The sequence below is a fragment of the Diabrotica virgifera genome, chromosome 8, assembly GCF_917563875.1.
Source record: "Diabrotica virgifera virgifera chromosome 8, PGI_DIABVI_V3a".
NCBI lineage: Eukaryota > Metazoa > Arthropoda > Insecta > Coleoptera > Chrysomelidae > Diabrotica > Diabrotica virgifera.
In genome coordinates, this window is record NC_065450.1 from 90,977,731 (window position 1) to 90,991,674 (window position 13,944).

Here is a 13,944-nt window from a genome sequence, read left to right on the forward strand (position 1 = left end):
AAAACCACAATATCATACCAAAATTCCAATACGGATTCCAGTCAGGTAGATCTACTAAACATGCATTAATAGATTTCACTATTAAAGTTACTCAAACCATCAACGATGGTTCATTCGCCATAGCCACATTCCTGGATGTGCAGAAGGCTTTCGATCAGGTCTGGCATGACGGGCTTGTTCGGAAACTTCTGGACATCGGGCTACCACTACAATTTACCAAAATTGTACACTCATACCTCCACAAGCTGGAGTTCCCCAGGGTTCAGTCCTAGCACCGCTGTTGTACATCATCTACAACAGCGATATCACCAACCAAAATATCCCAGGTACTCGGCTGTTTCTCTATGCGGACGACACGGCACTGCTCACAACAACCTCTCGATACAACCCAAGACTCCTCCACAGAAGAGCCCAGGCTCTGTTGGACGGGGTTGGCGAATGGTGTTGTAAGTGGAGAGTCACGCTGAACGCGAACAAAACAACAACAATTGTGTTTCGCGCCCCTTCTGTGTCAAAAAGAATCATAATTAATGAAGACGACCAATATCCATTGAGACTGTTGGGAGAAAGGCTTGTTGTTAGCCCGACTGCAACCTATTTGGGAGTACTGTTCACCAGGACTCTTAACTGGGACGCAGATCTAAAGGCAACTTTAGATAGGGTAAGGAACAGGGCCAGACTTCTCAACCCTCTCTCTGGAAAAATTGGCAAGACACACAAGAAGACTCTCATTCACACTTACAAGACCTTTATTCGACCCGTCATGGAGTACAAATCATGCCTCTACTCTCTTTGCGCTAGAGCAAAACAAGAGAGGTTGCTGAGGGCAGAACGTAGAATCTTGCGTAGATGCAACTATGAGCACTGGCGATACCCCTCAAACGAAATCCATAACATCTCAAACATCCCCAAAATCACCGAGAGAATAAACTCTCTGAACAGGAACTTCACAATCAAAGTAATCAACGGCCCCCCCTCCGACACACAAGAATCTCTCAAATGTTCCTGTTCATCTTCCGGCCACGTACTCTGCCGAACGCCCAAACACAAAAAGATTCATTTACCGTCTGCTCTAATGCAAACATGCATTGACTAACTCCCGGCAGAGTACGAAAACATCCTCGAGGCTACTCCGTTAGCCTTCCGTACCCACCTATAACATATCCTCTTCCCTACCCCGAACAGGGAGAAGTTGGTTTTTTGCGGTTTCCCAACTTCATTGCACAATTATACCTGTTCGTCCCAAGAAAATAGCCGCAACTATTTTCTCCACTCGAACGCTCACTGTCCACGCTTCGCTCAAAAGCCACCTCCTGACCGCCCACGAGGGACGCAAGTTCGCCTGTCGTTGTACAATGGTTTCTAGGGAGACTGGTCGAGAGCAAAGCACGGACAGTACACGTAAATGTCTATGGAACCAACAACAATCCATCAAAACTTTCTTCTCTGTTGACTTTTGGCCTTCTGGACACCACCGTCCGGCATAACCAAGGAAAAACACCAGGACACGACACTTGCCCCAGTGTGTTTTTCGGACTGTTTGCTTTTACTGCCACACAATACATTCACTACAAACCCTGAAGAGGACAAAATCCTAAACGGGGACGCACATTGAACGCATTTCTTCTTAGCAATTATCTAGACAAGCAAATCAAACAATGTGGCGTGGGGGGTAATAAAAAAATTGAATGTATTAAATGAGCGCTGAAGGGCGTGTGTGGCGTTCTCTGGGTAACACATTATTTTTCTACGGCCGTGCTAAAAGAGCCACTTTCCCGCACGCATTTTGTTTCCGAAAGTTGCACTTTCCCGCACGGCGTGCGGGAAAGTAAAATACCTTGTAATATGGCATTATAATATATTATAATACATGCAATAAACTTAATATTTAGATATTATTTACTACTTTATTTCAGATTTTATCTTATTGTGTTCATGTTTTAATGAAATTAGCGCGATAATTCGATGAAATAAAATTATTTTGACATAATATTTAAAAGTCAGATCAGTAGACAATTACAATGGTTTTGAATCGCCGTCATGGAAACCAATATCGTCGTCGTGGTAACCCATTATATTGAAACCTTGGTTTTGACAACCTTGTCAAAGAATTAATTTGTGTATTTTCACTCCTAAATAAAAATTGATATAACTCTATTTTTTGTGGTTTTTTTTCCAAACGTAAGGCCCTAGAAAAAATATTGTTCCTAACTCATGCGGAAAGTGTCTTCCCCACACTCGACTGCTTGCCCGAACTCAGTCTCGTGCGTGAAAGTATCACTTTCCGCACTAGTTAGGAAAATAACTATTTTCGTGGCGAATTTAGATTTATCGTCCCAAAAACGCCCGCTTGTCAAATTTCGTGTTGTTATCCCATGTCTGTCAGTAAATATTCAAGAATAAATAAAATAAAAGTTTAACTTTGACACCCTGTATTTAGGTCACTATCAACTTTCGTACAAAGGTAAGTTAGCTTAAATTGACCTATTTTAAGTTCAGGAATCTAAGGTTAAGGGGATGGGTACGTATTTTCGGCTGCAATGCTATTCAAATGGGAATTAATTTTTTTCGAATCCTGAGAAAACTAATAAGTATTTTTGAAAAATTTAAACGCAGAATGAAAGATTATTTTTAATAAGTTAATAAGATTTATTTTAATAAGTTACAGGGGTGCAAAACTAAGAGAAAATGTAATGTGATTTTTAATTTCAAATATCTCATTCAAAAGAAATTTTTTATTTATTCTAAGGGACTTTCGGCCCTCGATAATAAACTCTTTCATTCTACGTTTAAATTTTTTTAAAATATTTATTAGTTTTTTCAGGATTCGAAAAAAATGAACGGTCCATGGTGATATTTTCCAAATCGAACATTCGCTATCTTTGTCATACAACGCACTGAGTCAAATAGAATGTGATGACAAGACACTGATAGTTTTAAATATTTGACATGGCATCGGGAATATTTTGATTTGTTGATTAAATAATATTAATAGTGTATTTGATAAATAATTGATTTAAGACGTGAACCTAATAAAAAGTTATTTATTGTTTATTATTTATGGAAGATCCAAGCAGAGAATACATCAGGATATATTCTGTGATCCAATTATTTTGTTGTTAAAGATGTTCAAAATTGTAAGCGTGCCATAGTAACAATATATTATTAAAAACTCACGTGTAAAGACAGAAAAAGTAGGGATAGCCGTAAAATATTTGCGAATTATGTACCGATGGCCATAAGCTATGGCCCATTCTTTACCAAACACCCTATACAGGGTGTTTCATTAAGAATTGTCCATATAGAAACTGGAGAAACTTTAGCACAAAATACGAAGATTTAACCTAAAATACTTAAATAAAATATTCCTTCTTACCGAGATACAGAGCGTTTTATTACAAATATTCTAAAATGATTTTAGCCCATTGTTAAAGCACCTTTTAATATTTTTTGTTCAAACTTGACACACAGTTTTCCGCTGTTACAAGAGGCGTGCCGTAGGAATATGTATTTCATTTTTGGCCCTTTTTCCTCTCACAATCTACGCCACTGGCGTAATAATCATTTCAGCATGGTTTTTGGATTCCTTGTTACTTTTTACATAAGTATCATCCTTTTGTCTCATTGCGATAAAGTAAGAGTTTTCAAGCTATTTGCGTTTAAAGATAGTATTATGTATTTTAAATTACATACATTCAATAAGATTGATTATATGTTTAAAATACATAATATTATTGAATCCATTGCGTTAAAACGCAAATAACTTGAAAACTACTTACTTTATCGCAATGAGACAAAAGGAAGATATTGATGTAAAAAGTAACAAGGAATCCAAAAAGATGCTGAAATGATTATTACGACAGTGGCGTAGATTGTGAGGGGGGAAAGGGGCAAAAATGAAGTGTATACCCTACAGCAACCCTCTGGTAACAGCGGAAAATTATCTTTTAAGACTACTTAGTTAAAGTATCGAAGTATCCTAACATGTGTATCACAATAATGACAAAAATTTCTTCAGGTTCTTGAAGGAGGGATTTTAAACTTTGATTTGATCACTTTCTGACTTTCATAATATAATTTTTAATCGAGTTATTGCCTTAAAATGGATTTTTCAAATTTTAAATCGCGTATAACTCGACAACAATCAATTTTAGAGAAAAATACAAGAGATCTTTTTTTGCTCAGAATGGCCCAAATCCAAAAAGAAATTGTTTGAAGTGAAAAAATTATTTTTGTGAATTTGTTTAAAAAAAATTGATTAAACAATTTTTCGACCACGGCACCGCCTGGCACCCTGTGGATTTGTTATAGGGACTTCTTTTTGAGTAAGTTTGTGCAAAAAAATCGAATCGCAATAATTTCGCTAACGGGGGCGACGGTACAGCCCGTCTAATTAAGACTTCGGGATTCAAAATGAAAGAAATAAGTACCAAAAAACGCATTATAGTATAAAATGTTAAAATCAAAACATATTATCTAACCTATAAGAGAATTAAAACTGCGAATCTACACAATAAGTAAAAAAAATCTTGTAAATGCACTTTTAATTCACTTGTCCTCTTCACTGTCGCTATCAGATATTGAAAACTCTGGAACTCAATGTACGTTTATGTTTACTAACGTATTGTTTGAAACATCACTAAGTACCAATACAAATTGATGAATATGTCGAAATCTCAAAAAAGTGCACTTAGTGAGTTTTACCTCTAATAGGATGGTATCTTTTTATTATTATTGACCAATATGCCTTTTTTATTTCGTGTATCTAATAAAAGCATATCATTTTTAGCAACCTATGATAAAATCTGAAGTCACTTTAAATATGTTAAATGCTGCAGAATCTGAAGTTGATGTTGAAGGTCTCCATGAAGATGTAAAACTAGAGTTTGATGGGGGAAATGATGAAGTTTCATCGTAAGTTTTCATTTTCAATGAACTACTAAACAAAATTGTAAATTTTTTTAAATATTAAAATTATAAGGCATATAGATATTATGTGCCACTAATAATGTCTGAAAAGTGGTTTTGATTCAGGTATTCATGATTTTTATGGATACACTGCTAGTTTACGGTTGTTATATTAACAATAATCCAACTATACATATCAATAATGTCCACAAATTATTTACAACATTTAACGTAATAATAATATACAGTTAGAAAATAAGTAGTTGTTTGAAAATACCTTTGTATGTGTTTTTAATAATGAAAATTCCAGTAAAATAAAAAATATTTAAGGAATTTTAATATGTACTTATAATTAATAATAACTTTATTTTTGATTCTGATATTGATATAAAGTTACTAAAATGTTTGGTATTATTGATGTGTATATATTATTTCCTCTGCTAATTTATAACTATTCATAACTTGATGTAGAGTGACTGCTGAAATACATGTTTGCAATGACAAAATTCAATCCAAGACATGCAGAGTATTAGAACTACTGAAGTTATTGAAATTTTTGTATGAAAAGTGTATATAATCAGAATATGGTTCTCCATATCTTGCAAATGTTTCAAATATAACAGTAATACCTACGAGTTACTTTTTACCATGAGTATTTTCAGTAATTTGTATACAGTTGTATGATGTACCTAATAGTATGTAGTTTGATTTAATTCTGTTTTTAACAAAAAAATGTTATTTTTCATGCTTGCCTTTGATAAATGATGAGTAAGTATTTGTTAGTGATAAAATCAAGTAATTGCAATGCTGTTAGTAATTGTAGAATGATGGTATGTCTTTACTAATATGAAAATTTACCTCTTGGTTATAATTTGTTAGTGTTTGCTTAATTCAACTATAATTAAACACATAAATACATCTCAGAAACCCTTTCTGTTAAATCTTCCGTAGTCAAGAGAGGAATTTTCATCTGCAAGACTTAATTGTTTAGTAAATTAATTAAAAGTGATACATTGTCAGATTATTAAGTAAATAAAATATTTTTCCACACCATTTTTCTGCTTGGATATTACCTACTAGGGTGGTTCGAAAAAAACTTTTTCTTTTATTTCAGATCGCTATAGTGCGCAAAAGTTGCCATTGGTATAGACTTGAAAAAAGCACTAATTATTATTTTTTTATTAATTTGTCTTCCGGTCGCAATGCCATCGAAGTTAGCAAAAATTGTGAAAACCTTAATTTTTCATATTTTTTTTTTAAACAGGCCAGATGGTTTTAATTGCGTTCCTATAGCATGAATTAACTAGTAAAAGTATGTAAAATCAATATAAATGCACTTATTATACATTTGTTTCATATCTTCCGGTCGCGCAACATAATACAAAATGAGTAAATTTAGTAGTTTTTGCAAAATTTCAAAGTTTGACTGTTTAGTACAATTTAATCATACGACTTTTAGAGATGCTATAGTTTAATTCAATTACAATAATATATTTAAAATCCAAGCATGGAGGATAAATTTTGATATTCAAGTGGAACTCGGTCGCGTAGCGCGTAGCTTCGTCAAAAACAGCAGACTACCGAGAGGCGAGGCGAAAGTGACGAATGCCAGCGAAGCGCGCGCAGCCACAAATAGATATACATGTGGGAAGACCTCTACAATGGGGTATTTGTCTTCTCCATTACAACGAACTGCCATTCCGCCACCTTTTCCAACACTTAGATGGAAATATAACACGCACAATAGGATATCTGGACCGATTGGAAAGGCCCTACCTGATTGTGAAAGACTACCAGTTGTTGTTGATTTTAATCTTATCGATTGTGAAATTCAAAAAATTGAAAAGCGGATTCTTATCAAGGACCGATTGTACTTGCTTGAGATATCAGAAGTCGTCAAGTTAGGACATTGTTCAGAAAACTTTGTGGTACGTGATCCTGGCCCAACGTTAAAGTTGGCATCGCTGAACGGTGCAATACTGTGGTTCTAATATAGCCGTCCCTGGAACTGTGTCCACACACTTTACTTGAAGCTTCGGTCACTAGCTTAACGCATCTCTCAACTGCCTGTGTATGGCATGGGAAAGTATCTATACTCATAACAGGCCTGAAGTCACTGCTCACATACTGTTTTATCTCTTCATTAGTCAATGTTCCTAGCAGTGGAGAGGAGTCAGTGTACTGGTGTTCCATTTGATAATTTCATAATACTATTTAGCTTCAGAGTTTAAGTTTGATGGTTTAAAGGTTCTGATAGAGTCACTTTCAGATATTGCTGGCTTCTCCTTCATGATACACCTAAAGCCCAGCTCTCGGATATGGTTCCTTTCATCAGTGACCATAGCCAAAAGTAAATTTTCGGGTGGACAAAGTAAGCGTTCCGTTATAAAACGTGATCAACAACTTGAAGAAGCTCTTCTGGTAAGTAGCTTGAAGATTCAATGATTTTGTAATCATGTCTAGGCCCATCTGTGAATTTGTGGTTTATTTTTGTGGAAAACCACATAGGCATATTATAACTTTTGAGAATGAATGTGACAATCTCTCTCAGATTTTCAGAAGGGTTGGACACACTGATGTAGAAACGTAAAACTCTGTTAGCAGTAGTAAGCCATCTTGAATGTGACGTTGGGCTAGGATCACGTACCCACTACAAAGTCTTCTGAACAATGTCCTGACTCAATGACTTCAGATATCTCAAGCAAGTACAATTATTGGTGCTTGCTAAGAATACGCTTGTCAACTTTTGGAATCTCACAATCAATATGATTAAAATCAATAAGTGGTAGTCTTTCACAATCAGGTAGGGCCTTTCCAATTGGTCTGGAATATCCTATTGGGCCTGTTGTATTTTCATCTAAGTGTTGGAAAAGGTGGTGGAATGGCAATTCGTTATAATGGAGAAGACAAATACTCCATTGTAGAGGTATTCCCACATGTATCTTTATTTGTGGCTGCGCACGCTTCTCTGGCATTCGTCACTTTCGCCTCGCTTCTCGGTAGTCTGCTGTTTTTGACGAAGTTGCGCGACCGAATTCCATTTGAATATCAAAATTTATCTTATATGCTTGGATTTTAAATATATTATTGTAAATGAATTCAACTATACCATCTCTAAAAGTCGTATGATTAAATTGCACTAAACAGTCAAACTTTGAAATTTTGCAAGAACTACAAATTTTACTCATTTTGTATTATGTTGCACGACCGGAAGATATGAAACAAATGTATAATAAGTGCATTTATATTGATTTTAAATACTTTTACTAGTTAATTCATGCTATAGGAACGCAATTAAAACCATCTGGCCTGTTTAAAAAAGAAAATATGAAAAATTAAGGTTTTCACAATTTTTGCTAACTTCGATGGCATTGCGACCGGAAGACAAATTAATAAAAAAATAATAATTATTGCTTTTTTCAAGTCTATACCAATGGCAACTTTTGCGCACTATAGCGATCTGAAATAAAAGAAAAAGTTTTTTTCGAACCAACCTATTACCTACTTATCGATCCTAACTTATAATTTGTTAAAAAAGGGTAACCTTAAAGGTTCATCCGTCAAAGAGGTACAGGAAGCAATAGTGGAATTTTGCGACAAAGATGTCAGAAGTAAACATGGCACTGGTATATACCAAAAATAAAGAGTTATGTTAAACCTCTTAGCTTGGCTTTAATATTTTCAACTTCAGCTCCTGTGATGGCAGAAATAATTCCGTTTGAATACTTACATGCTATGGATGAGCTTACGCGTCTATAGTGATATTTGGACGCACGTACTAGGGATGGGAAAAACCTACCGGTTATAACCTAAAACCGGTTTTTTTCTCAGCAACAATCGGTTTTTCCGGTTGTTTTTTTGTCCCGGTTATAACCGGTTTTTTCCTTTTAAAGTAATATCCGGTGAAAAACTGGATAATTGGAAAAAATGTTGAATTCAGAGAAAAAATGGGAAAATGTTTGTCCCCGCGCGTAAATGAGAAATTTTAGGCTGACTGAAACCGATTTCACAACACTGATGAGTGATTGTTATACTGATATGGACTGATATCCATTCGAATGGAGTATCGCAAACTAAAGCGCAATGTAAATGTAACCTATTGGGTATTGTCCATGACTAATAAAACCGAACACCGGTTTTTGAAACAACCGGTTTTTTTGACCGGTTAAACCGTAGGTAAAAAAACCGGTATTTTGTCAACAATCACCATCCCTAGCGCGTACTCGTCACCGTAGCTGAAAGGAATAAGATAGGAAAGCAAGACAACAGAAAAATTACTAAAATTAGACATTCAGACAAGACCTACATATATGTTGATTAATAGCAAGCTGAAAATTTGTTAATGGCTTAATGGTGTCTAGTTGGACAAACTCTGATGTATGGGAACAGGGGAAGTTTAAATTGTGGAACATGTCATCCTGACAAGTTTAAGATTGTGAAAACTAGCAGGTTGTTTTTAAGTTTATTTAATGGCAAACTTTATATAATATATAAAAAAATGTTTGTCCGACAAATATGTTGGGCATGTTAAAAAGTCCGATACGTAGAACATGTCAAATGACAGGTATTATATTGGTGCTAAACAGCAGTCTGATTTTTGCATGGGAGTTTCGAAACCTGTAACCTGTTCCACAATTAAAACTTCCCCTGTTCCAGTGTTCTCGTACATCAAAGTTTGTCCGACTAGACACCATTAAGCTATTAACAAATTGTAACAAATCCAGGCCTAATATATTGATAAGAAGAAGGATGATGATTTGGAAACAGTCAAGGTGTGGTTATAGTTAACATGAACAATATCACGAACTGAGAGGTCTCCAATAGGAAAGTCATACAGAAATCATATCATTAAAACACAAACATTATTAAATTTAGGCTTTTAGTCCATTGCTAAAAAAATCTAACCATTTATAAATTTTTAGGAAAGGCCCCAATACTAAAACAACGTTACCAGGTGTATTGTGAAGAGGATCTTCATGATTGTAAATAAAGATTAATAAGAAATGATGCAGTTAGATTAAACATAAAATTTAAAGATAAACCTTTTGGTTATCAAAAATGCAAATATGAGAAATTATTATTTTCATAAAGATGATTAATTGGTGATGTTTTTGTACAGGTTTTGAGAAATTCAATATGTAAATAACACTAGAAATAAAACAAATAATGATATTTTCTGTTATAGTTTATAATTATTTTTATAATTGATGAATTTTATAATAAAGATAGCTCTATCTTTATTAGAATCTATTGAAATTATTAAATTGAAAAATACAGATATAATTCTGAATGACCAACTCGAGACAAACAGCTCCCCACTCAACCTCTTCAGTTAAAGACTTTAAAATACGAACACATAGTAAACTAAATCACTTGAGAAAGGCACTCTGTCGAAACAGCTGTAGTCACATAGTTATAATAAATTTTGTGGAAGTATAAAAAACATACGTTTTCAGTGTTTTATTGTCAAAATTATTTTTATATTTATACAATATTGATGGTATTTCCCATCTAATTTCTCTCAAGTTCTGATCACTGCTGCATGAAGAACTATCTTGTTAATCAGGTAGTCTGCTTTACCCCTCCAATGACCTACCTTTTTTTCTTACACTGATGACCAACGTGGTTCAAAAATGACCCCAGGTCAAAGAAGACAATTGACAAAAAATGAAGTTGTTTTAAGAAATAAAATAAAGTATTCATAATTTTAATGTTGGTATTGTATCAATAATTGATTATTAAACATTAGTAAAACATATTTTTAATTACAACTGAGCAAAAACAGGAAACATCATTCTGAACTTAGAACTAAAGTTTGAAAATATAGACTAATTTATAGTCCAAGGGCTGGGAGGGGATTTTTTTCGTGATAATATGGAAAAACTATACGGGGATATGTTAAGTTAGTTGTGTACATGCCTTTCCCCAACGGGCGGAAACCAGAGTGGAGGACGAGGGTAGTTATAAGGGGTCAAAGTCGCGGTTTCTATTATTTTCTCTCTCTCTCTCCCTCTCCCTCCCCCCTCTCCCTCCCCCTCTCCCTCTCCCTCTCCCTCTCCCTCTCCCTCTCCCTCTCCCTCTCCCTCTCCCTCTCCCTCTCCCTCTCCCTCTCCCTCTCTCTCTCTCTCTCTCTCTCTCTCTCTCTCTCTCTCTCTCTCTCTCTCTCTCTCTCTCTCTCTTTCTCTCTCTCTCTCCCTCGTGTTAAAATCCAGCAATATTGTGATTTAGTAACAAGGGTTCATACCTATTCATTTACACTCTAGCTAGATAATGACGGACATCCCGGAATGTGTAGACATTTACTTAAGGGCGTATGCGCAAAATTTTGCGCCAATGATATTTAAATCCATTCATTTTTTTCGAATCGTGAGAAAAGTATTTTTGAAAAATTTAAACGCAGAATGAAAGAATGCATTATTACCGAGGGCCGAAAGCCCCTGAAAACTTGTTTAGGTTTATTTGAAACTATGTTTATTTTAATAAGTTGTAGGAGTGAAAAAAAAAAGAAAATTAGTGTGATTTTTAATTTCAAATATCTCATTAAAAAAACGTTTTGGTTATTCTAAGGGACTTTCGGCCTTCGTTTATAATGTAATAGCCACTTTACACGATGCAACTAATTGCGCAATTAATTACACAATTTCTTGCAGCAATAGAAATTGCATCGTGTCATACGCGAATTGTACAGAAAAGCTGCAACTTCTTGCAGCAATTTCTTGCTGCAAGAAGTTGCAGCTAAATAGAATACGTCCTATTTTTTATGCAATTGTTTCTGCAATTTGGTTATATTTTTAGTGACTTTTAATGCTACACTGTTTGTTTTTACTACATTGACATTCTGTCATCCTAAATTTCAAACTAAACAATTTTTTAACAAAACTAGAGAAACTTTTTACCAGTTTCACGCTGCACAGATAACATTATTCTGGTGGATAACTTTAATTATGAACATAGGGATTAAAAAAATATTTTCTATTTGTATTTCTTACAACTTGTTTGCTTTTGTAAATGAATAAATATGTATACTTGCATTAGGTATTAATTGATTTTGTTATAATACATATTATAATTTTCTTAAATTATAATCTAACATAATCTAATATCTGATAACTCTACTCAAAAAAATACATTTAATTTATAAAAACAACATAGGTAGCCTAAAACTTATGCTATTTTGTCAAAGTTTTTGTCTATTTCATGTTCATGTCAGTTTATGCATTTGCTTGCACCATGTAATCACTTTATTGCAGAAAGTTAATTGCAACTTATTGCACAAGTTCTTGCGCAAGAAATTGTGCAATTAATTGCGCAATTACTTGCATCGTGTAAAGTGGCTATTAGGATTCGAAAAAAAAATGAACGCATTTAAAACATATTGGCGCGAAATTTTGCGCCTACGCCCTTAAAAATAATCATACAAATAACACACACTGGACAAATGACAAACAGATTAAAATAATTGTTCATGGGCCACAGTATCGGCTATGTTTGGAGGTATAATAACTTCTCGATATATGCCGTTTATTTTTAAAATTCATATCGCACCTCCGGTCAAAGAGTGTCGTAAGTCAAAAAAGCAAAGTTTCGAGAAAACAACGTTTAAAGTTTGACCTACAACCTTTTTCGTGTTGAATTCAAAAACTATTAAAATTAGAATAATAACTATTTTAGTCAGTTACAATGGTTTTTTAAGCTATATAAAATAGCGTATTAGGTAAGTATATTAAAAATATTAAAAAAAAATTATTTTATTTGAGTTGTGACACTATACAGATAAAATACGAAAATTTACGTTAAAAAAATTACGAAATATTATTTATCAAAAGTGAGATTTGCAGTAGGTACAGAATATAATATCATTATTATCTGGTTAACAGACTTTTTATTGATGTAACTTAAAATACAAGTAACAACATTAAACACAAGCTACTGCAAAAAGAGATAAATAAGTGATAAATGTGTCACTTTTCTTAAACACATATGCAGACTGTTTTTAATCAAGTAATCACATATACTGTCTTAATTCGACAAACGACGCTTTATATACATCTTAGATGGACAAATGCTTTGCACAGTTGGATATGTGTCACTATTTGTGTTCGGTGCGTCGTTGATTTTGGATAATCGTATAATGACACTAGTGTCATCTAACGATAAATACTTGGCCCATAGACTTTGTGAGATAGGAGTTTATAGTTTTATATAAAAATAACACAATTAGTCGCGTATAAGTTCAGCGCTCATGCGCTCATATGCGGTTATCTTCGTATTTAATTTTTTTTGTTGAAATATTTAGGTAATTAAGGAAAATTAATCGATAGTTAGTAGTCCAGAATAACTACTATTCATGATAAATAGAATACAAGGTGCTCCATAAAATATATAGGTATCCAACTAGAAGATGACCAAGCACCAACCTTTATGAAAATCATAGAGAGCCTAAAAAACAAAGAGCCCATGGCATGATAATATAACGGCCGAAATGCTCAAATGTGGCGGATCAAAGCTAATAAGCACTGGCGAAGAGTCCATGCAACCACTGTTACCATTGGTAACAGTTAAAAATCTTGCAAATAAATATTTTATGACGATGAATAATTGCATTTACCTATATTTTTACCAATAGAAATATATTATTATATTATGTGTTCATAGTACTTAATTTAGTAAATAGCCAACTACTTGTAGACACACGAAAATATTGGCGAGTTTATGTGACTCAGTTGCACTTTATTATACTCTGTTACCAGTTTCATTTGTGGTTACAATAGTTACATCATCGCTGTCGCTCGGGACCTGCTAGTGTCTGAAAATTGTGAAGGATCGTCGGCGTAAGCGCGCTGTAAATAACAGTAGCCCTGTTACCAGATTTAAATTTGGTTACAGTACCTATAAAAAGTGTGCGTGCAGTTAACCATGGATGAGTGTCGCTGCGTAATCGATCAACTACTTAAAAAGTAATTCTTCTTGTATAATTTTGAAGAAAAAAATGAGATTAGTGAAAATGAAAGACCTATTTTAAACAATTTAAAAAAG

At 34.1% G+C, this 13,944-nt stretch overlaps 1 protein-coding gene across 3 annotated transcripts in view; it reads left to right on the forward strand.

The window, feature by feature from the left end:
* The window catches only part of LOC126890066 (chromatin complexes subunit BAP18), a 77,312-nt gene extending 67,232 nt beyond the window's left edge, over positions 1 to 10,080 (forward strand). The window contains exons 5-6 of one of the 3 annotated variants that reach the window (XM_050658893.1): positions 4,790 to 4,914; positions 9,836 to 10,080. In XM_050658893.1, the coding sequence (XP_050514850.1) occupies positions 4,790 to 4,914; positions 9,836 to 9,848 (138 nt within the window). In that variant the 3' untranslated portion in view covers positions 9,849 to 10,080. Of the gene's footprint in view, positions 1 to 4,789; positions 4,915 to 5,681; positions 5,962 to 9,830 lie in introns of those variants that run through there. The other 2 variants (XM_050658894.1, XM_050658892.1) reach the window with 2 other exon arrangements.
* The last annotated feature ends 3,864 nt before the right edge of the window (positions 10,081 to 13,944 follow it).